This window comes from Chlamydotis macqueenii, chromosome 6, assembly GCF_036417535.1.
Source record: "Chlamydotis macqueenii isolate bChlMac1 chromosome 6, bChlMac1.mat, whole genome shotgun sequence".
In the NCBI taxonomy this organism is placed as follows: Eukaryota; Metazoa; Chordata; class Aves; order Otidiformes; family Otididae; genus Chlamydotis; species Chlamydotis macqueenii.
The window spans coordinates 11,284,234-11,308,059 of record NC_141561.1 but is presented as its reverse complement, the minus strand read 5'-3'; the positions used below and the strand labels follow the sequence as shown (position 1 = coordinate 11,308,059).

The 23,826-nt window shown below is 39.5% G+C and overlaps 1 protein-coding gene across 2 annotated transcripts in view; it reads left to right on the top strand.

Moving 5' to 3' along the window:
• KALRN (kalirin RhoGEF kinase) overlaps positions 1-23,826 on the top strand; it is a 508,172-nt gene that overhangs the window by 219,973 nt on the left and 264,373 nt on the right. For both annotated transcript variants that reach the window (XM_086751416.1, XM_086751415.1), the window contains 2 exons: positions 10,812-10,934; positions 19,702-19,893. In XM_086751416.1, coding sequence (XP_086607542.1) covers positions 10,812-10,934; positions 19,702-19,893 — 315 coding nt within the window. The remainder of the gene's footprint in view (positions 1-10,811; positions 10,935-19,701; positions 19,894-23,826) is intronic.

Below are 23,826 nucleotides of genomic sequence, written 5' to 3'. Positions count from 1 at the left end.
CTGAATACAGACTTAAAACTTATTTTTAAGGATGACTATAGCATATTATAACCATGAAGTTCTGCTTTAACTAATGAAGACAAGAAGACCCAAGTGTTCTAAAGGGCAACAAAGCCCACATGTCTAGAAAAAGAGAAGAAAGAGGCCCGCACATATAGAAAAAGAGAAGGAAGCTGCTTTTTTTTTATTTATTGCTTTGATCCTCAAAAAGGTTAGGTGATAAGAGCCTAGCTGTCAGGAAATACTGTAATTAAACTGTGCATGAGGTTCACAGACTTACTGTGCAGCATCTTTCAGATGTAGCTATGTGATTATTCCTAAATGAATGTCTTCCTGGCCTGGCTGAAATGCTTTAAATGGCCCACACTTGGCAAAGCTTGGGATCTTAAAAGTATATCTTAAATTAGCCTTCCTATCTATTTATAGGGAGCACATGAGGGTGTGTGTGCAGTCATGTTGCCTCCTTAGGAGCTGCTGATAGTTTAAGAGGCGAAACCAGGAGCACGGTCTGTGGATCGTTTCCAGGTATATCAGTATCACTTTAAACCAGGTCACTCTGGCTTTTTTTTTCTTACACATCATGCACATTATGAAAACTGATTCAGAAATGTTTCTTGAACCTTCACGTGTTGCGAGACCCCTCCATATTATTTGGTGTCGAAATCCTGGATGCCTTACTTCCTACACCAGTGCTGAAAAGGTGTTGCAAGCAAAACAGTCTCGAGTTGAGGAATTTCGCTCAATTTATTGCTAATCAACACAAACTTCTGATCTCAATTTGAGTGTTGAGAAGAAATAGTAGGACATACTCTCATGAACACCTGTGCTTCCCCAGACTCAATTTTACTTATTTTTATCATGTTTCATACTTGGTCAGTAAACATTCTTCTGTTGGGGTGACAGGCAGCAAGGGAGGTCAGGGATAAAGTTTGCAGGAGTTTCTTTCTGCTGTTATTAGAGCTCTTATCTGATTTTTAAGATTTTCACACTGTGTTTCTTAGTGTCCCTGCCCAGGCGTGGGCCACTCGCATCCCTCAAGGCTGTCCCTGCCCTCTCTGCCAGGGAGGACCCCTCCAGCCCTCAGCAGCCGCCGTTTTCTTTCCCTAACCCCCTGTATCCAGGCTCTTCTCTGGCTGACGGACGTTTGGGCCCGGGCTCGGGAGTGTGGCGATTTTCCCCACTGGGGTTCCCCTCAGTGCCAGAGCCGGTGGGAACCGGTCTGGACCGACTTGGGGTGGCTCACAGCCTCCTGACAGGCTGCCCTGCCGCTGCTGGGCAACCATCACTCCCGTCGCACAGGGCAATGGGGGAGCACCTTTACACCCAGCCAGATTAGCCTTTAAAATCCTGTCAGCCCTGGGGAATCCGAAGTCACTGTGAAGGGTGAGTTGGATTTTAAGGTTTTTCCAACAAGTTTGTTCACTGAGGAAGACCCTAAGGCAGCCCCATGAAACCAGGGGTGCTGCCGCGGGACAGAGAGTCCTGGTGCCACCTGAGGATTGCGTGTGCCCAGGCAGGGACCCTGTCAACCCTTACAGTTTGCCAGGCTTGCTGGTGTTGGGGTAAAACATTGAACCAGTTGGTTCATGGGATGGGAAAATAGCTGGAGTACAGATACACGGAGCAGTGGAAAGCTGACATCCTCGTCTTTTCGTCTGCACAGAGATCCCGGCTCTGGCCCCATAATGCCATGACATGTCGGGAGTTTAAACCTATGATTACTCCACAGCTGTATCTCTGGGTCTCAGACATGGGGGATTTTGGCAGGGGAAATGCCACACTTCTGATACAAAACAGTAAACATCTGTTTGTCTGTTTTGTTTTTAATGGCAGCTATTTGGAATCACAAGAATAATAGAATCATGGAATGGTTTGGGTTGGAAGGGACCTTTAAAGGCCATCTGGTCCAACCCCCCTGCAAGGAGCAGCGACATCTCCAACCAGATCAGGTTGCTCAGAGCCCCGTCCAACCTGGCCTTGCATGTTTCCAGGGATGGGGCATCTATGACCTCTCTCAGCAACCTGTTCCAGTTCCAGAATGTCACACATTAAGCCAGGAATCGAATCTGTGTCTATAATAAAGTCACCAAACTCGTACAACATTTTCAACTGAATGAAATTGTATGTTACAGATTCTGAAAACAGAGAAAGATCCCTCATCTGGGGACTCACTCTAATCTTTTCATAAATTATGTTTTTTTCCATTCACAAGATTGTTATCTATTTATCTCTTTTAGTATTAAATTTCCTATCCAGCCAATGAATTAATTTGCACTTAGCAAGCAGTTCTCTGTAGATGATCTGTGTCCAGGAAAGGCCGCTTCCATTTTAAGGAAGAGAAAATCCTTTCCAGGAGTGCCTGAGTTTTTGGTGTTACTAAGTGCAGTGGAAAGGTATATTTCCAAAAAGTGAAGCAAACACACAGATGCATAAAATACACCCAGATATCATTAGTCATATTTATGTGTTCAATATCTGTAATTTTCTTCGTCCTTCAACAATAAAACTATCACTTGTCTATTCAGCATTATTGGAATCACATGCCGTACTTTGTGCATGGCTGTGGCTTGATATCTGTCGGGGAAAAAACCACAGATCTTTTACTCTGGCATTTAGTAGGAACATTCAGCATGAGTATGTTAGAAGTGGTGCTCTGATATTAATACAAAGCTATTTGTCATGTCCCACATCTAGCTAATTTTCTAGTGGGTTGACAGTTGGGCCCATTGTCTGGAATAATTTAATGTACTGTAGCTTAAACTTACTGTACTCTATGAATCATATACACAGATATTTATAATGGAAAAACTCTGTTCATGCAGCATTGAGGTTACACAAATACAGCTGTGGGTCTGAATCTTCAGCTGGTGTAAATTGGCCTCATTGGAATGACACCAGTTTATCCTGGCTGTGGACTGCCCTGAACACATGTGAAAGGGAAAGATCTGGCAGAAGTATTGGCTTGTCCGTCACCGTCTGTAAGCAAGAGACAAACACAAAAACAAACATAACTTTGTATTTAGGCCCTGGCTTAGCAGAGCACTTGGATGTACACTGAGTTCTATTTTAAACCTGCAAATACTTTGATTTAATTAAGGCTGTATTTATAGAGTGGCAAGAGGAATTACAGCAGATTGGGATTTTTTTTTCTATTGAAGCAGTTTTCATAAAATTTATTGATTCATGAAAAAATGAAATGTGCTATCAAAGTTTTCTTTAAATCCAAAATTTATTCTGGGGCCAGTACACTCCTGTCTGAGAACAGCCATTTTTCTAGTGACCCTTCACGTAAGCAGCCCAGCATCAGGGCTCCGTGGGCACTGCTGGGTGTTAATAGCCCTGACCAGCCTCACCTGGGGACTCCCCAGCCCCCACCCATGGGCCAGGAGCCCCATTGCAGCTCAGCTGTGGGCTATCATCCTTCAGCTTTGCCTCAGCCCTGCCCTGCCTGACCACAGGCTCTGCTGAGCCAGACACTGATCCATCCACAGATTTTGTGGCATGACTTGGTGCCTGCCTTTTCCCTGTGGACCTGTGCTGGGATCATGGGGCTGTGTCTGACCCTGGTTATCCTCACTGGACCTCATCGTGACCTGCTGATTGACTTTCTAACTTAAGTTTGGACTTGTCACTACAACTTGCCTGATGGTCTCTTGATTAAACCTGGCTGCTATCAAGCTCTCAGGGGCTCTGAGAAGGGCTCTGACTAATGAGGCTCCTGTCCTGCTGAATTTGCTTAGAAGCTTGAGCGGAGGGATTTTTCTGTATTCCAGGTAAATGCCTTGATTCTTTAGACTGTTGGCTTTTCTCATGTGCTCCTTTGTGGAGGTGTTCCACATCTGTTGGCCTTTTCCAGATGTACAGGTGACCTAGGTATGGCTGTTTCAAATTAAACTGTAGTTATGATGCTTGTCTGGAGGCACTACAGGGGCTTTCTTGATTGATTGCCTTTTATAAAAGTAGCTGACATGCAAATCTTTCCATGATCAGCTCCTCGCATATTAGTATAGATTCAGTATGTACCACAAATTTGCTGCATGGTATTCTTTTTGTTCAAATATCAATTGCAAGAGATGTAAATAATATGGTTTGATTTATCTTTAATTGATTTGTAGTGAACACTTCACCTTGCTTAATGAGATAGGAATAGACCTTGAACTTGAAAACTTAGTAAATCTCAAGAGTGATTCTGGCTGTTACTGTTCTATGTGTGTTATTATTTTGTTTATATTGTGGAAGCATATGAAAATGAACTTGCTTAGTTGTAGATGTCCTCAAGAGTGGAACTTTCCACTTTCTGTTGTTAATTAGTCAATTTAACCCTAGCTGGATAATTTTGAAAATCCAAAATGCACATGGACTCTTATATGGACCTCTCTTTAATAAGCAATGCCTGCTCATCTCCAGCATTTTCCAGCCTGTGGGTCATAGATATTAAGTTCCTTAGTAGTTGATAAAGGTATTGGATAAAACAGATTTCTTGTCCATAAACTTTAATTTGCAGTAGCACTTGTCTTGAAAAAGATTATGGAATCCACAAATTGGAAAAGATTGAAAAGCACTGATCTAACAGGGATTTCATCTGGTATATTATTAGTTATCTGCCCTCTGCTCAATTCCAGGCAAGACATTATTTTAGACTAAGATTATTTTATTTTTTTTTCCTCTTTGTTAGGAGCATGTGGAGGCATAGGGGGAGAATACATTTATGCCTGGTGCATTACATGTGAGACTGACTAGAGTTTATTACAAAAACCTGCCTCGTATTTTTTCTAAGTGCTTCTGAATTTGCTTTTCTTATTTGCAACATAACCCCAGTTGTGCTTGTAAGAGCTAAGAAAAAATCCAGTAAACACTACTGGTCTTTGTCAATATTTATGCAGGAGGCTACCAAGAGAAAAGATAGTGATGTAATGCAGAAGGTATTGATGTTGATTCAGTATATGTTGCTCTCCCATTTTTGTATCTTCTTTCCTGAAGTTGATGCCAGAAGCACCGCACAGGTGATCCTAGACTATGTCAGCTGGAGTATTTCCAGTAAAAATTCAGCATTCCACAAAGTCCTGTTAGGACCTTAGCATGGATAGAAAGATAACCATGAAGTAGAACAAGTGCAGAGAGACACTCTGTATCTTATAGAAGAGCTGGGCTCTAGCAAAACAAACAGCAGAAGAGAAAATGAACCTTCCCTGTCCACACCAGAAAAGGTTAAACACCTGAAAGGAGAACTCGTTTAACTTAAGGGACAGTGTTGACCTAAAAGCAAGTGTTTATAAATGGGCTACAAGTCTGATTTAGGTGAGAGAGTATATGAAGTGTTTAGTAACAAGGGCAGAAAGTTTCTGGAACTGCTTCTTACAGGAGGAGCTGAGCTGTAGCACTTAACTAGTTTTCAGGTGGAGCTTCATCCCTTTATAAGAGGACATTTTATATTGTGGTTAGCTGCCAAAAGCAGTGATTTGACTTGACCTGAATATCCCTTCAGTATTGTTTTCTTGATATGTGTCCTATATTGTTCTTCAGGATGGTGTGTTTATAATGGTTATCATTCTGCCCTTACTTACCAGTATGACTTCAATATTTATGGCTCAGAACTTAGAGATAAGATGATTTGCTTCAAGTAGGTTCATAATTAATTCCAGCCCTAGTATGGTGTTAGATGGATTTGGGATTTATTACTTTTAGCACGTATAAACAATTTATTAAATATATTCAATTCACTTGCTGCCAAAACCGTGAGGGCTGTAACTCTCCCATCAGTTCCACTTGGCACAGGGCGTGCTGCCAGCCGTGTGATGGAAACACCATCCTGTGGTGCTCTGCACCACTGTTTCAGAGCCCTGTGCTAATGCTCCTCAGCGAGCTCTGACAAAACCCAGAGAGCAGAGGTTATAATTTGAAATGATCTTATAAATCTCATTTTGTCTGTGATAGGGCTGGACTGCACACGGTCTGCATACATGCTGTTCCATATCCGTGTTTTTCTTCTCTGTTAGCAAACAGCTGTTCTCGCCATGTACTCAATAGCCTGCCAGATGTTACAAATCCAGGGAAAGTATGGAGTCACATTCTCCCTCTGTAGGACTTATTCATGACCAGCTTGAGACCTGCTGTTTGGTCTGATACTTAACCTGGATTTTCTAGTAACTCATCAACTATGATGACAAAACATGAGGTTAAGAACTCATTGTTACCAGCACGACTGACACTGGAGATATGATTGGATATCCTGACTCTCAAGTGAGGTGGCCTCGAGACCACGTGTGTAGTAATTACTGACGCATGTATGATCATTAATGACAGGGTAGATGCTTTAGCAAAGCATTGAGCAGAGACCCTTTGGATCATTCTTAGTTCTTCTGACTCTCTCAAAATAGACTAATTTTCTTAATTAAATGTAGCACTTAACATTCTTCAGCATATGCATTCACTTTCCTTTATGTATTTTTTAGACTACTAGAGATAATCACATTGAAAGTTTATCTTCTGTTTTAAGTATGCTTAACTCCTCCCCCCAGCTACTCAGGCACTGGAAAACTCTTAACTGCTTAATTGGTCTCCTGATTATCTACAGCAATGTGGAGTGAAGTGCCAGTCTGGGAAACATTGAGGAGAGTTGGTTCACGTGTTTTAAGTAATATAATGTCCAATCTTAGTTATTCTGCGCTCCTGTTTAGTGTGAATTCATGACTGCAGGAATAATTAGCAGACTTAAGAGAAGAACTAACTCACTAGCAGTCAGCATGACTCCAACTAAGAAGTCACAGGAATAATTAAAGATCCATTATTTATATGATAACCACTAGGCTAGGTTTGTTAGGGCAGTCTTTATCATGAAAGCGATGAGATAAATTCATACACTGCTGTGTAGCCATGTTATAATGACACGGAAAATCTCATTTAGCTGAGACACTGTATCTGGTCAAAGCTGCTTTCACAGGACACATTCTGCTATTTACTGTATTAAAAACTCCTTCCTTTGACAGGGAAGCTAACTTATCAAAGGATGTTGAAGATTTTTCCAGGAGCCCAAGTTAGTCCCTTGAAACTGGGGTGGTCCTCACAGGGTTGAACAAAATAGCCATTTTTGGGTCATTGCCATGCTCACATCCTTAATGGTGTGCTTTAATTAAGCAAACTAGGCAGCACACTCACTTTAGGAACACAGGAAGCATCAGTGTTTCTCATGTGGAAAACAAGTTAAACTTGAAAGCTTTCAGGAAACATTGCTAGTAATATGGGCCAGGCCAGACAATGTTGACAGACCTTCATATTGAAACCTCCTGGCCACACATTGCAAACTCACAGGATCATCACGGGTCAGCCGACATCTGGTATTTTCAAAGCCTCAACATCCAGTCATATTGTCATGAGAAATTTGTTTAAGTCCCTTTGTAGACTTTGTGGTTCAAGAGAAAAGTTTGAAAACACAAGCCATTAGATCTCAAAAGCAAATAAGACCCCATTATTTATTTATTTTAATTGTTAAGCAAATCTCATGATCTGTGGGACTGTGTGATACTTATCATTTCCACGCATCCTTGATTAGGAGGGTTAAAGTACAAATTTTTCCATGATGCCAGATCTGTGCAACAAAGAAAATCCAATATTCAGTTCTGGGTACTTGGGAAAATGTCTACAGTTAAGTAAGCATTAAGCAGAAATGCTTGAGAGATCTGTGAATGAGTCAGCCCTGGAAACAAAAGCAATGTAGGCAAATCCAAGCTGTGCTGGTTTGGGGGTCAAATTTGTATTTCCACACACCACTGGACTGTGCCGTGCAGAGGTACCAATTCATCTGGAACTTGAGTATCTCGGAGCAATGCATTGCATAAGGTAGATACATCTGCAGTCTTGCAAAGCCCTGGTTGCTGTTTGAAGCAAGTGATTGTAAATACTACTTATTATTCACTAAGAGCAAAGAGCAATGAATGCTTTTAGAGCAAAGTGCATAATCAAGCCCATTGTAGACCGTAGTGAATCTGCATCTTTTTTTCTCTGCGCTCATTCTTAGGCATCTTGCTTTATTTTTTCCCTTCTCCAAACCACATGAAACTCAAAACTTTTCATTCTCTGGGCTTTTAAGTGACACTTGAGAGAGTCAGGGAGAGACTCCAGACCATGTTGATGCGGGATAATTTGCTACAGGCATAGGCCAGCTGAAACCGAAGTAAGTTTTTATGAAGAATATAACAGAAAGACTCAAAGTCTAAACTGAAACTGAGTCTCTTCCAAAATCTGCTATTGTCCATGAGTAGAACTTCAAAAAACATACTGTTTTGGAAGGTGGTACAGGTCTCATTATTGAGGTCTGTTGCTCAGTGTTGCTCAAAATTCCTGAAGGTCATCCTTTCAACTGCTATTGTGTATTTCAGTTGATTAAACCAGACAAAAAAAAAATTAATCATCTTTAAAATTTCTTTTTTTTTTTCCTTGATAGTTTATTATTGTATTTTAAAAGGTAGAAGCATGGTTTAACTTAACCTAGATTCCCATCCAGTAATATGTGTATAGATTAGATGGAGAAAATGCTCCCTATCCACAGAATAATAGATTACTAGTTTAAATTACTTGTCTTAAAAAGATCCTGATTCGGCTTTGCTAAGCATAAAATATTAGATTTACTGTTTATTTTCAGTGGACTGCTGCCAGTTTTCTTCTCCCTGAATGTCTTTAGATTGTTTAAAACATTAAAAAATGTTCACATCAAACATATATCTACTTACAAGAAATCTGTGTTGTTTTCTCAGCAGAGATGTAAAATCCTGTTGTTGGGACATGAACTTTGCTGTTATGGAATTTTTCTTTCTATATTGGCTTTACAGCTGTGTTTTTTCTTTAAGCTCACAAGTGTGGCAAATTATTTTATGCTTATGTTGCTTATTAAATCTTAATAAAGTGAGAAAATGGAATCCAATGAGAAAGCTTTAGGTGTCTCTTCAGGTTATAGTGGTTGTTTCATTCTGTTAATTGGCAGTAATGTTTGAGACCCCTGACCTCATCCTTGCAAAAATCTTGTTATTTATACTTTCTGAAAAAATGATGATAGGCCTGATTTGATCAGCTCCGTGGGTACAAATGAGAAAGTAACTGCGTCAGTATTACTTTGAACTTGCATCATTGTAACTTGAACCAAATTTGACCTTTAAGAGCATTTATCAACACAAACTAGTATGAACTCTGTAGCTGTAAGTGTATTTTCGAAAATAAAAGATTAAGAAATCAAGCATATGTGACGGATTTTTGGGATAAGGTCAGTGTAGTGTATCTGGTGGCATTGGAGCACTTGCAGTGTTTATTTGCCTTTTGATGAAAAGGATATTCAGTGTTATTTCTGCAAATCCCCTACATAAAGCAGTGTGCTCCCATGCCGAATTGAGAGCTCAGCATGAAATGCAGCGTTTATTTCAGGAATCTTAGGTGACCCATACAGGGCCTTTTCTCTACTCTTGGGAGCAGCATCTCTACAGGGAACGGGTAACTGACCCTGAGAAACTACAGCAACATCCAGGGCCTGAGTAGTGGACTCTGAGTGTTCTTCAGCTGTCACAGGTCAAAAATTGTTATTCAGTGCTAAAAAATAAACCAGCTCTTGACTGGAGGCCAGGTAAATGGTATAACAAAGATCTGGACTGATCCTTTGACTGTAAGGTGGTTGCTTAGAAGCTGGAACCCAGCTTTTCTTTAACACCAGGGACTGTATTGACCTGACCTCTACTGCCTCTATAATTAGTGTTTCTTTCCTTATGATTGAATAAGCTGAGATTTTTTTAATTAAGAAAGAGTCCTGATTAATAGACGGTTCCCTGGCTTGCTGGGATGGAGATGAGGGAACATAGTTTGAAGGGATTCTGTAACAAAAATGTTTGCAGAAAGAAGAAATTTGAGACTGTAATGCCTGCAGAGCTGTAGACATGAGTAAAGAATGAAAAATTCTCACTTTGAAAGCATTTAGTCTCTAACACAACGCAGAACAAGCCGAAACATAAACATGTTATCTCCTAGCTGACTTGTGATGGCTTATAATGAATCAATGTGCTGCAAATTGAAGTGTCACATTAATGTGCTACAAAATAAGGAATGAGTTTCATCAGCTTTATTCAACATATTTCTATCTGTGTCTGAAGTACTGAACTATCCATTTTGCTTGGAAATACATTTGGAAGTGGGAGAAGTTGAAATGTGTACTCTTTATAGATATTAATAAAATACTTTTTTTTTTTTTTCTCTCTTCATCCCAAAAATAATAAGTGGACGATAGACTGGTTTTTGGCTTTGCAATTGGAAAAATCTAGGAAATATAAGTGTAGGAAGTCAACTGGCTATTTGGATGTAACGTTTGGAAACTTTATGTATACACTAAAAAGAAAGGGGGGTGCAAAAATCTCATCAGTTATATTTATGGAATTTTGGTCCATTTCTGGATTAAGGGTACTTTATGAACTGCTACATCTTCAGTCAGTGAAGCAACCCCTGATTTTTAGATCCCTCTGCTGCCATCTTTCTGTATATGAAATTCCTATTATTTATAGGAGAAAACTATATAAGGAGATCAGCTTACTGAGGAACACACTTTATGAATTATCTTTCCTGACCTATCATTCTCTAAATAATAAAATATGGTGATAACTTAAATCCTTCAATTTCTCAACAACCGCTTATTTTTGTGAGGAACGTAGATGAGGTTTTTTTTTCCTGTGTTGCATATACATCTGTCTCAAAATAGCGGACTTTTATATTTTTGCACTGTCTCTTATTTTTTCATGCATGTCTAACACTTTTTTTAATCTGTCCTGTGTGAATACTTCTAGATGTTTGACTGGATCAGCCACAACAAAGAATTGTTCCTGCAGAGTCACACGGAGATCGGCGTAAGCTACCAACATGCCCTTGACCTACAGACGCAGCACAATCACTTTGCCATGAATTCCATGGTGAGTTGAGAGCACACTGTGAATGGCGGGTCTGTGCGCATGAGTGAGGAAGGAGCAGGCACACACGGCCACCTCCAGTTCAGACCTGACCTGTGAGAGGTGAAGTAAGGAAGGTCAGGCTGGGCTCTGGCAGCAGCCCTCTTTCTGGGAAGCGGAGTCTTGCTCTGTCCACCCAGGCACTGATACATTATTATTTCCTTGACTTAAACTCCTGTGGAGTTTACATTTTGGAGAGCAAATACAATATTTTTAAAGTTTTTGACATTTCTTTGACTGGAAATTAATGAGAGCTGTAGGTGGTACCTTAATAATTTATACTTCTCCCCCCACAGTCTACTAAGGTACTTCTTAAAACTTTGGAAAAGCTAATCAAGCTGTCAGTTGTGGCCACAATGGGATTTTGGATTTTTCAGTAGTTAATTGGTCAGTCTTTTTGAATGCAACTCAACTTACCTTAGATTTTAAAAAGAAAAAGCATCATTATATATTTATAAGTGCTTTGCTCACTTTTTTGTTCTTTCCAGGCATAAGGTATTTTTTTCTGGAAACTGCTCTGCTTTCAGCATAGAAATGAGGACAGCATGTATTGATGTTTTGATTGTTGCACTGGCTTAGAAAAATGCATGCATGCCCCCTGCTGCAATTGTACAATGCAGAGATGAGCCCTCTCTGAATGCTCACTATCGACTACACAAAAGCTTGCCCTGGATAAACCACCTCCTGCAGGTGTACCTCATGGTGTGCACGGCCAGACTGCAGTTGCACTGGGGCTGAGACCTCAAAGGTGGTGGTTGGTGTTTAAGTTGGTGGTGTAAGTTACTAGAGAGCCACAACCTGCCACAGAGCAAGGTACTTGATAGCAACTGTCTGAAACGTGAAAAACTGCTCCTGACTACCTGAGGTGGTTAAAGACCGCACACAGCTTTCATACGTTTACAGGTGTTAACCCTGGTGTTCTGGCCAAATTCCAGATCAGGTAACTAACTTTTCTGACCTAAATTCCACCTACCTAGCTATTCCTCACTAAAGCACTGTGCCTCACTAGGGCATTGCATAACAATGGAAGATGAGAAATGTTTATAATGTCTATTAATGTATTTATTGTGACTATAAATGAAAGGAGCACTGAAGAACAGGCTCTAGGCACCTGATTGTTAAGCTTGCCATCACAATGCTCTCTAGCAAAATACAGGATAGCACCACCTCCATGTAGCACTGCTGCTCACAGAATCCTAACAAACAGATGTGTCCTGGAGGTTAGTGCAATAAGAGTAATTTGGATTATGAAAAATGCAAAGTTGGTTATAATTCTTCAGAAAACACCATTAGAGGAGTCAAGCTGGAGGACCTCTTTTTATCCTTTTTCTTGTACTCTGGTATTATTTTCTTAAAATAACTGGGAATTGAACTTGGAAAGAGACAATTGTTGTTAATAGAAAATTAGTAGGTGACAGGGAGGGTGCCATCTAATGGAAGAAAAATTATTTTCCTCCATTCTTCTTCCATCTGTCCCAAAGTGAACTTTTGGGAATGAGGAACGCAAGGAAGTGAGACATTTGGAAAGACCTTGGGGCAGGGACCTCTCAGTGGCTGTACTGTGGCACGTAGCTGTGCCTTATCACCATTTTGGTGCTGCCAAACTCCTGTCTAATAGAGCTGCCCAGGAGAGAGATCTTTTTGGCTGAGGGGAAAGAACGCAACAGATGATGCACCTCCCATTTTGCGCTGTCTCCAGTATAACCCACACACATGTATAATGAGATGGAAGCCCATCCAGTCAGCATGAATCAATCTACAAAGAAGATTGTCTCCTCCATCTCTTCAGCAGAGAGTATCTATCTGGGGCATGAATACTGGGCACCTTAAAATTTCAACCTAGAAGCACAGTGAGTGAGTATGCTACTTTTCTTGTAGCTTTAGTTGAATTTTAGACCTAGAAACCTCTCTGATGGAGTGATGTTTTCCTTTTGGTTTTGGATCAACATCAATTCACGTAGCAAACAGGCACAGTTTATTCAACTTAGATTTCTGTTTTTAAAAAAATGACTGTGATATGCTCTCTCAGTAGGATTTTTTAAAAAAAAAAGGTTCTTCAACATTTCAGTTGTTGAATACAGGTTACAAAAGGAGTTGTGGTATAGCTATTGACAGTATGGCAAAGTCAGGATAAAAAAGACTGTAGAAATATTTCAGGATACAGATGCAACTCAGGACTACACTATTCAGTTTTTAATTTTTTTTTTTAATGTAAATGAGGCCTCCATGGTATTTATCAGAAATATGAGAGATTTACCCAGTGCTTGATATTCCTCATGCTCAAACAGGTTTCTCGAGACTTTCCATATTGCTGAAAGGCTTGTATTTGGGTTCTGTGTCTGCACAGTAGCCTTTCTAGAGGGGATTTCAATGTCAGGGTTGCACAGGCTGGCAAATGAGGTGACTTTTACAGCCTGGTGAGGTTGGCTTGTGTGATTAAACAGTGCTGCTGTCTTGCAGAGGGCTGGGCATCCTGTTTTTGGAATAGCAGACATGGGGGTGTATCAAGCTGAAAAAAACATTTTGAAAATAGTGGGAAAAGGGTAATAATCTTAAGCTGCAATCTACTTGAACTAACCTGGAGCTGCTGTTCTTATGTCAGTATAATGCTGCTGTCAGCAGTGATGTGGGTTTTTTAGATGGATCAGATTCTTTGCTAGAAAAATCTGGATTGACTCCTGGTGTCCCCAAAAGTTAGTATGGTGAATATGAGGGTGTTAGCATGCAGGAGACATCAGCTTGCTGCAGAGGGGTGTTGGGCTGCATACTAGTCACTCCATTTGTGGTAAAGCATGCAGGAAGAGCAAGACTGATTGAAACGAAAATGACCCTTTCCTGGCCACAGCACAGCTCCTGTGGTAGATAGCAGTTTTGTCTCTTGGTATGCATAAGAACTCCACACAAGCCTATGTGAAGATAGTCTGTAGTAAGGGTGAAGCCCCTGCATTTGTTCAAGGCAAGAGCCAGTGATGGTCAGCAGTGGACTCAGGACAGATGGATTTATTTGAATGAAAAAAAAAAAAAAGCAGAGGACGTTGTGTGATGACTCTGAACAGAGTGGTAGGACATTACGTACTCCAAGCCTACACAGCAATCTGACCCATACTTCGGTTGTTGGAGAAGTGGGGCTGGAAATATGGATTGGGTCTTTCACATGTAACAACACTTCAGTGGAGAGTCTTGCTGGTAACAGAGAAACTAGTGGGAAAGAACCACCACAGCTACCTGTAGCTTCTTGAGGCAAGATATACAAGGTCTGTATGTTTTGCCATGTTTTCTGATGCACAGTCTGCTTATGTAGTTTTGTTTTTGGTTTTGTTTGTTTGTTTGGGTTTTTTTTCATCCATAATAGTTTTCTGTAAGAAATTCACAGCCAGTGATGTTAGAAATACATAATTGTGCAATTGCTAATGCACAACTGCCTTCATTTAACTGTCTTTTATGGCAACATCTTAGTTCAGTTGTTCATGGTACCATTTGATTTCTGTTGGAGACCATTGGAAAATGGCTAGTGCATATTATTTGATAACATTTATATTGCAGTAGGAGGAGGGGGTTTAGGTGCTATACACATTCAAAGGAAGAAATGGTCTTTGCCTTGCAATCTGTTGCTAAAGGCTCTACTCCTACAGTATTTATATACATAAATTACTTGTGGACATCAAGAATCTTCTTGCATTGTTACCCACTGATAAATATTTGTGAAGTTAAGGATTAGTGTCCTTTGACCCTGGCATAACTAATAGAAGTTAAAATATTGTCTTCAGTTCTTCTAGAAAATACACTCTCCAAATGTTTATTGGGTCATGCAATTTGTCGCTTGCTCTTCCTGTACATCTCTATATGCATGCTGTGACCAAAGCTCCTTGGAAAAACAATTTGTTACTCTGTTTTTTACAATAATAATTCTTCATTTTAAATTAACAGTACTTGTTTTCACTTCAGTTTCAAATAAATTACGTTAGTCTTTTTCACAGCTGTATAATGTTTATACTGAAGCAATAATACTTTTCACAAAGATGAATATTTAGCTCCAACATTTTGTGAGCAATCTCAGTAATGCAGTGAATTCCTGAGAGAAGAAAACCAGTGTTTCAATATGACACAAAGCATACTGGTTGTAGCTTTGCATTTGGATACATGGCATACGTGCCATTTGTTCCAACTGAAGATTTTCGTATTTCCTTTGCCAGGACTCTTCTATGCCTGGATCCGTTAACCTCCTTAATGAATGAGTTATCACTTTGTGTGGGACATGCATAAAAGTGGCAGCGCTCCGTGCTGGCATTGCTGCCTATCCTGCTGTCAGGGACTTAGCTGTCTGACACTAGATGGAGATGCGTGTTCTCCTGAGAAAGCTGTAATATATTTAAAACATGTAACAATTATCATGTAAGGTCTAATGATGTCTGTTGAAAATTCCCAACATTTATCTTAAATGAATGATATTTTTCTGTATGTAGGCTTGGCTAAAATGCCATCCAATGTTATTCTGCAACAGGCTACGTATAATTAGCCTTGTTACAGAAACTTAAAGGTCTTAAAGATACCTCATGAGTTTATTTTGTCACTGAAACATTCTGCTTTGGATTTATGTGTTAGGTTCATTTCACAGATGGTTTCTAAACTCACAGTAATAGTGCAAGCTGGTTATTTTTTGTTTTAAAGAAGAGCTCTTCAACAATCGAATTTCACCTTCAATTAATCTGCAAAACCCTTTTCTTGCAGCCCACCTTCGCTGCTTGCCATTACAGTATCTCAACTAGTTCTCTAGGAAATGAGATGAACACAGCCAAGTTCCTTGCAGATTTAATGCTTCTCGCTGCTCATTTTTCTTTTGTGAGTGTAAGGTATTCTTTTTATGTGTGTATTAGGAAAAAAAGTATTGTTCCAGCTGGAGTTGGAGGGTTTAATTAAGAGGGAAGGTCTCCCAGCATGCCCGCTAGATGATCAGGGCTGAATGAGTGTATTTCCCTGTGGGAGATCATTCCACAACTGAAGCTCTGCTACTGTCAGTGCTTATTGCTGAGACAGGGCTCTTATCCCACCACATGTAAGGGACCTCAGCAGTGATTGCTTAGACTGGAAGGAAGAGCTATGTTATAGACATTGATGACCAGAATGAAGGCCTTGTTTAGGTGACAGAAGTGGACTAAGAATTGGTGGACAAAGAGGAGTACGTGCACTTGCAATGCATTGCAGAAGGCTTTCCTAGACTGTAAAAGAAACTCTTGCATATCGTGATGCTGATGTACACGTGGGGAAATTTTTCTGTTTGCCAGTCAAGTCATCTTTAGAAGGCAAAAATCGCCTTTTTTGACTAAAGTTTCAAAGATTAAATAAAGTCAGTGAAAAATTAACTCTAACATGGAAAGTGCTTTTAGAAAGTTTGCAAATACATGTAAAATAAAGGTTTTTCAAGTATACAGGAAATACATTAGCCAAAACTTGAATGTATCCTAGTGTCACTACAGCAGAATGTCAACTGAAGTGCTTTTACCCTTGCTTCTACACATTAATGTATTGTTTTCTCATTGTTTGACTTATGTAGTCCTACATAGCCATAAACCAGTGATCCTTTGCAGTCTTCCTTGAGGGCACCTCTCTGTTTTGAAGGAGAGGAAAAAAAAAAAAAAAAAAAGCCTTAGGTTATATTTCAAGTGAGAGTCTCTATGAACCTGCTAGTGGTGAATTTTCCAGCCTAAAGGAAAAATAAAGTCACAGACATCAGTTGTTCTATTTAATTTATTTCCTATTGGGATAAAAATCTCCATATAATAGTGACATAGAAAAATCTCCATTTTTAAAAACCTCAGGTTTTAGAAGTGAACAAACCAAAGGGAAAAGAAGGTTTAACTTTGAAAGGCCAACAGTTGAATTTTGGCAGCATGGATTTTTGTTCAGTTTTACTCCGAACATTACACATTGGCAGATAAAGATGAAAAAAGTGGCTTCCAATTTTATTCCATTCCTGCAACTAAATTCTGAAGTGTCTTGAAGCAATATTACATTTTACCTCACTGCACAACAGAGATCCCATCTTTCACAATTTTTCCGAGAGATCTCATCTTTCCCAATAATAGTGACACTGAGTAAAGGTCCTGAGTTTTTAAAATGTGTTATGTCTGGTAGGATGTGCTATCCTGAGTGCTAGATCTTTAGCCAAGTGTTTGCTTTGTCTTTTTTTTTTTTTTTTCTGTGAGACCTTGGTCAGGTCTTATGTGTCCAAGCCCCACTTCAATGTGTCTGCTTCACTGAGGTGGGACAGAGAAAGCAGAGGTAAAGAGTGCATGTGTCTGGAAGTAGGAGGTATCCCTGTTGCCCTACCTGTTGGAGCTATACAGAAGAGCATATCATATGTCATACTGCACTTCAATCCATTTATTGCTCAGAAAGCAACAGGGAAAGCTCAGTAGTCTCTGTTTCCTGAGCCAGTTCCACTTGGTGCATTAAGAATAGAGGTGAAAGCAGGAGACGCCCAAACTGCTCCTTGCTTTGTGCTGGAAAAGGTTTGGAGTTAGTGGGTTGGCTACAGGGCAGGTTGGGACTCTTCCATGAATAATTCTTATCTAGGAAAGTGAAATTTCATCCATTAAAGTCCTCATCTCTGTATAAAAATACAGCAAACAGACATAACAATATATAAATCTCCTGAACTTACAAAACAGACTCTAAGAACATCTGCTATATTTCAGCTAATCTTACCTTTACTCTTCTACTAGTTAATACATCTGGATACTGTAGCTACTGGGAACAGAGGAATTCAAAGTTGTTTTTCTCCATACTCATCGCATTGCAGTGGCTGAGATAATTCTGCAGGGGAAAAAAGTAAATAAAAGCAAGAGGAAAGCAACTATTTTTTTTTTTTTTAGGTTAAACAACAACTTCTTCAACAACTTTTCCTCCATGTCTTCATTTGGTGCAACTCATCCAAGCTTTAGTATCTGTAGTGATGCTACACTGCTTTCCACCAGAAGAGCTGACCTGAAATGTTTCAAAATGATCTTGGCTGAGGTTCAATCATGAAAAATTTTGAGAAGAAAGGCTTAAATATTTAGTCTAAATTCCAGTTTCTAACCTAGAGGGACACAAATAAGTGTTTGACTGCAGCTGGTAGTCAAAAATCCAAATCATAATTTCTTTTTTGGTATACTTCAAACTTCAGAAAAATTTTGATTGGTTTCTCTAATTGTACTGAAAAAAAAATATTTCTTTAAAATTAATCTGACAATTTTGAGCCAAATCCAATTTTTAAGAAAAGGCTATGTGATAAGGGGAAAAAAATCCAAAACTGGGAGCTGGGTATTGCCTTAGATTTGTGTTATTTATGTGACAGCTGTCACAGTCATGGCTCTGCCAGGGAGAGCAGAGTGGCTGTAAGGGCTATGGCCTCATCTTTCTTTCCTTTAGCACCTAGAGGTATGATGAGTGTACTTCATAGTTATCCCACGCACTTTGCAGACATACTTTGCCCTGCTTTGCTTAGTTTGGACCTGTGTCTGCCTTGGCAGTGCTCTGTTTGGTTTCATATTTGGATTGGCAGATACCTTTCCATATTGTGCTCCCACTCTATATGATAAGATCCTACTCCAACAAACACTTCCACCTCTGATTTATTATTTGCCCATGAGTAATGCTGTTAAAATCATCAGGGCTGTGTCTGTCCTTGTCCGTAAGGGTCTTTTACAGATTCTACTCTCTGAAATTCCTAAAGGCCTTTTGAAACACTTGAGTGAGACAAGAAAGCAGTGAGTCAACATTATTAGAACATCTCAAATTCTGAGATGCTCCTTACCTCCAGTGAGGTGGAAAGAGAAGGGAGAAGTGTTTACATCAAATGACATTCCAGAAATCTGCAAGACAGCTGTCATTTGTCTTTTGGTGGTTCATCTTTGTAAGATATTGCATGATGGCTATTTTTATTTTCAGGTTTATGTTCCTGTGCAGAACAGGGGTATTGTAATGCAATTACATTGCTGTCCAATGTTCAGTTTGAGAAAGTACTATCCTTCCACTGCTTCAAGGATGAATAAAAACCATCATGGAAAATTCTTAGAAAAGAACAGAAAATATTACCCTTTTAGTAGGCTTTTGGAATCTTTCTAAATTCAGAATGTAGCTAAATGAATATCTCTGCTGGAGAACAGCTTAAAATAACCTGCAGAAAAGATAACATTTTAACTGAAGAATATAGTTTAATAGGCATTTCTATGGAAACTCTTATATTTTTATAGAATATCTTTATGATCTCTTTTAGATTCTATAAGACTTTTCCATTTGTTGATACTGCATGTCTATAAAAGATTGTCAGAGAGTTCTCAAAGGACAGAAAGCAAACATTTCACTTATGAGTATGTGGAGTTAGCATTGAAAAATATGAAGTAATGCAGCAGAAATATCAAGAATAATATAGAAGCAATGACTAGACTTTAACAGGTGAGTAGATAGCTAAAGTATGGCAAATTAGTTTTACATAAATAAATTCAAAGGGAGAGGGGAGAGATAACAGTGTTAGATAATGGCATAGATGTGCAAAAAGATTCCTTAGGGATGTGTTTGTAGAGTGGTACACGGTATGCCAGCTATTCATGCATATTTAAGCAGGTAGTTGACTGTTCTCGCTGAACTGCTCGGCTTTATTCCAATTGATGGTGTTTGGAATGTGTAATGAAGGCAGAGGGTGGTCACGGTTCTTCCTTCTCTTTATTTATGTGTGCTTTTTAATTTTCAGAATGCCTATGTCAACATCAATCGGATCATGTCTGTTGCGTCAAGGCTTTCCGAAGCAGGCCATTACGCTTCTCAACAGATTAAACAAATATCTAGCCAGCTGGATCAAGAGTGGAAGAGTTTTGCTGCAGCTCTGGATGAGCGCAGCACCATCTTAGCCATGTCTGCTGTCTTTCACCAGAAAGCTGAACAGGTGAGCTGCTTTTGTGACTGGCAGAATGATCCACTGCTACTTTGATAAAGATGATGCTGCAGTATAACCTGATGGCTTTTGGCTCATATGCAGTGAGGTTAAAAGCCTTCTTCCTAGTGGATCAGTGTCTCAAAACCAAATAGTAACATTTCCCTCAAAAAAACTGGCATGCATTCACTGAGTGGGTAAGAAAATATGCTTACGCCTTAGTGATGGGAAAGAATCTATCATAGCTGAAGTGCACTGATGCAGTAACATGCTGATTTATTTCTAATACCTAATATTTCATCAGTGTTGTGGATAAATTTAGGACTACTTTATGGTCAGGAAAACAGTGTGTATCTGCACTTATGTGTTTGTGGTATATGCTATGTGCACAGGAATGTTCACACGTATGACATACACCCATACCAGCAGACAATTTCTAGGAGAAAAACCACATTATTGTTAATGAAACTTACGGAATTCATTCCACGAACTGCTCATGCAGTACTGTCAATAGCCCCAAACTTTGTTAGAGTAGAAATTTAAGAGACAGCTAGGAACATCCAAGAACATTTTCCATGTCCCTGAACTCTGATTTGGGTTTTTAACAACTACCAGAATTGTTCCATAATTTCATAGGTACAAAAGATTTAAAATATGCTCCTTTTTACACCTAAACCAGGTCCACCTAACAGCAATGGTTCAACTTTCATCATATGTTGATTCCATTCATTTTCCAGTGACAAACACTGCTTAGGTGCTCTCTTCAGTGTTGTTGTGTATTTGTTTTTCCAAGTAGATAATATCAAAACTACTAAGATGATGCTTGATGTTTATAAAATGACACACAGTTCAAGTGTCTGAAGAAGAAATTATAACTGATAAGCCAGAAACCATGCCTCATAAGCCAGAATATATGTATGGAAAAGTTTAGCTCAAACAGTAAAGATTTTCTTTATTGTTTGTTTCTAACCATAGAATTACAATGGGTTTTTCTTTATTTTGTGTTTCCTATTGACAACAGGCCATAGCATAGAGCAATTACTCACCCTACTGGGCATCTACTCACGAAAGCACACACAGGGGCTCTGATGGGACTGATACACCAAGATGCCCAGTACAAATACTTTAATCTCTGTACAATGGGCACTGTAGTGTTTAGGTGTCATCTTCGTGTTAAAAATTGTCAGTCATATGTTCATAAAGAAAAATAATTTAAAAAAATTGTATCCAGTCTGTAGCCACAATGGGAATGTTTAAGATTTATAAATGAATTAGTTCTTTCTTTTTTTTTTGTTTTGGCTTGTTTGGTGTTCGGGTTTTGAGATTTTTTGCCTTTTTTATTTTACAAGCAATTCCCTATTTTTCTGAAGTGTCAATCTTGTTTGCAATTTATGAAGAGTTGCTGAGGTATTGTATAGCATGAAAGGCAATAAACCAGAAAGCTGTACTGAACTGTCTGTCAGGCTAGGGGGTTTTTTGTCTTCCTACCTTTTGTACGCTGTCAAAGTGAGTATTTTGCCTCAGCCTTAACTTGGAAAAAAAAAATGCTACACTAATGTCAATTTCAGCTTTGGGTCTTTTTTTTTCTCTACAACTGTATGGATGGGTCTGAAAAACCTAGTCCTGCCTTGGCACCTCTTCATAAAGAGATGAAGTTTGTCCTACCTGACAGAAGCCAGTTTCTCATTACAAAGCAGAGGGGAGAGTTTGCTAATTGTGAACAGCAATTGCTCCTCACTTGCAATAAAAGACAAATCAGTGGAAGATAAGTGCTAATGTGAAGCCTGTTGCAAAAAAGAAATGTGTGTCCATTAGCCAGGACTAAAATTTCAGCCTTGCTTTAGTAACTCTGATAGGATAAACCAATGACTTGAATGCTAATAATGTAGTCATTTGAACTCTATACCATAAAGAGCGAGGTATTTAGGATTCTGTCTATAACTCAGTCGGTTGTCTATCAAACATTCATTCCAAATTTGACTCTCTTATTATTTGGCATCACCCAGGGTTTTTTAAACTCAAATCAGGGCTTCATTATTTTACGATAAATAAGGCTTAAATCTCTGAAGCAAATATATAAATAAACCCACTATTTTTCCACTGTCACAGATCAAATCTTTTTCACTCCCTTTGTTCTGTCAGTAAAGGTAATCTTGTTGCAGATCCAATCATTTCTCCCACAGTGTACCCCTGCTTCTCTCAGACCGATCTGATAAGCAGATTGTCTTTCCTTCTCCAGTGCGGTAAGCTGCTAGGGTCTCTTTGTTCATTCCTTCCTATTGATTGAAGTTCTCTGTGATGCCAACAGGAAGCAAGTCTATTAGGACCATAATCTTTCAGCCTTTGGCACACCCCAGCCTGCAAGGAAGTTGTTGGCTTGGGACGGAGATTTATAAAAAGCTCTACGGTCTCTATAAATATACAAGCTGAGCAGGAAGCAACTTGTTTTTCAAGGTCTCTTCCTAAAGACCCCACACAGAAAACTGCACAGAATACAATTTGTCTGGCTTGGAACGATGAAAGGCTGAGTCAACCCTGCTGGGAATTGAACCTCACATCTGTCTTCACGTGCCTCAGAATCATATTGCGTTCCTGGCTCTTACTGCAGATACATGTGGCATGTTGAATGGGACTTGGCTGCATGAGTTCCTGGATCAAAGCTTTTTTTTTTTTCCCCCTCTTTGTTTCTTTCTTTGTCTTCTTTTGTTTTGTGCCTGTGAATGCATATGTCTTCCTTAAATTTTTTAAATATAATTTGTACATACTAAACAATCATTAAGAATAGAGAAAATAAAAGAAACGGGGGGAAAAAAGGAAAGAAAAGAAAGATCAGACAAATCTTGCCAGCTTAGTCTCTATCCAGGCTTCCTTCAGCACATGTGTCTGATCACAAGCCAGTAAACTACACTCCAAACAACCACTACACCCAGGTCAAGGTGCAACTCAGGATATTCAGTGTTTCCTTAATGTCCCTTAATTACACCTGCTGCAAATCTCTTTGTTGTTGGGGTTTTTTTTCCTGCTTTTATTTTTCCTAATTCTGTCTGTTTCTCATGCTTGCATGGAGATATTCTACTGCAAAAGAGAATGTTTCTGCATCTTTAGGTATGTCTGAGGCTATTCAAAGTTGCAAAAGAATGTAGGAGAACATGCCTTATCTCACTGTGATTTCAAGAGAACTGTGCTGATTTACTCCAGATGAGATTCTGGCCCACTAACTGCCAGATAGGGGAAGCAGACATACCAGGTGTCCTCCCTTTCTTGGATGTAATCTCTGAAAGTGTGCTGAAGTATTCATAAGATGCTCACTCTACAGATCCTGTCAGAATGAACAAATTAATGTCTGCAATCAGCCAAGAGATCTCAACCAACTAATTCTGGGTCAGAGTCTACCCTCAGAAGTGCATAAGCAGAATTACTATTTAAGGTAGTAGGTGTTAGCTGCATATGCTAGATATTTGTGCTGATTCTCTGAAAACTGACCTCTGACTGTTTATTTCATATGACCTTACTCCTCAACTAGGAGCACTACTGTTCTCATCTCTCGTCTCTGCCTGGATCGCTCTAAGCACATGCTGAACTCCCATGTTTGAGGAAAGGAAATGAAAAAGGGAGGAAAAGAGAAAGGGCGGAAGAATTTGAGGAAAGGGAGGAAAGGAAAAGTCAGTTGCTAAGTATAAGATGCAGGGATAAGACCAAGACAACTTCTGTATTAGATAGCGAAATTCCAGAAACAGCAGGAAATATACAACTTGCCCCATACAAAAAATTCAGGGCCTCAAGAGATATTATAGGTCACTGAGGAAAGCAGTTTCATAGCCTTCTTCCCATCTCTCCCCACAGCCATTCTGCAGCATGGAAGTACACTAGAGTTTGGTTTTAATTTCTCTGGGGCCTAGGACAACCACCTTAGTTATCCTGCAGCTTTCACACAGAGGCCTAGCA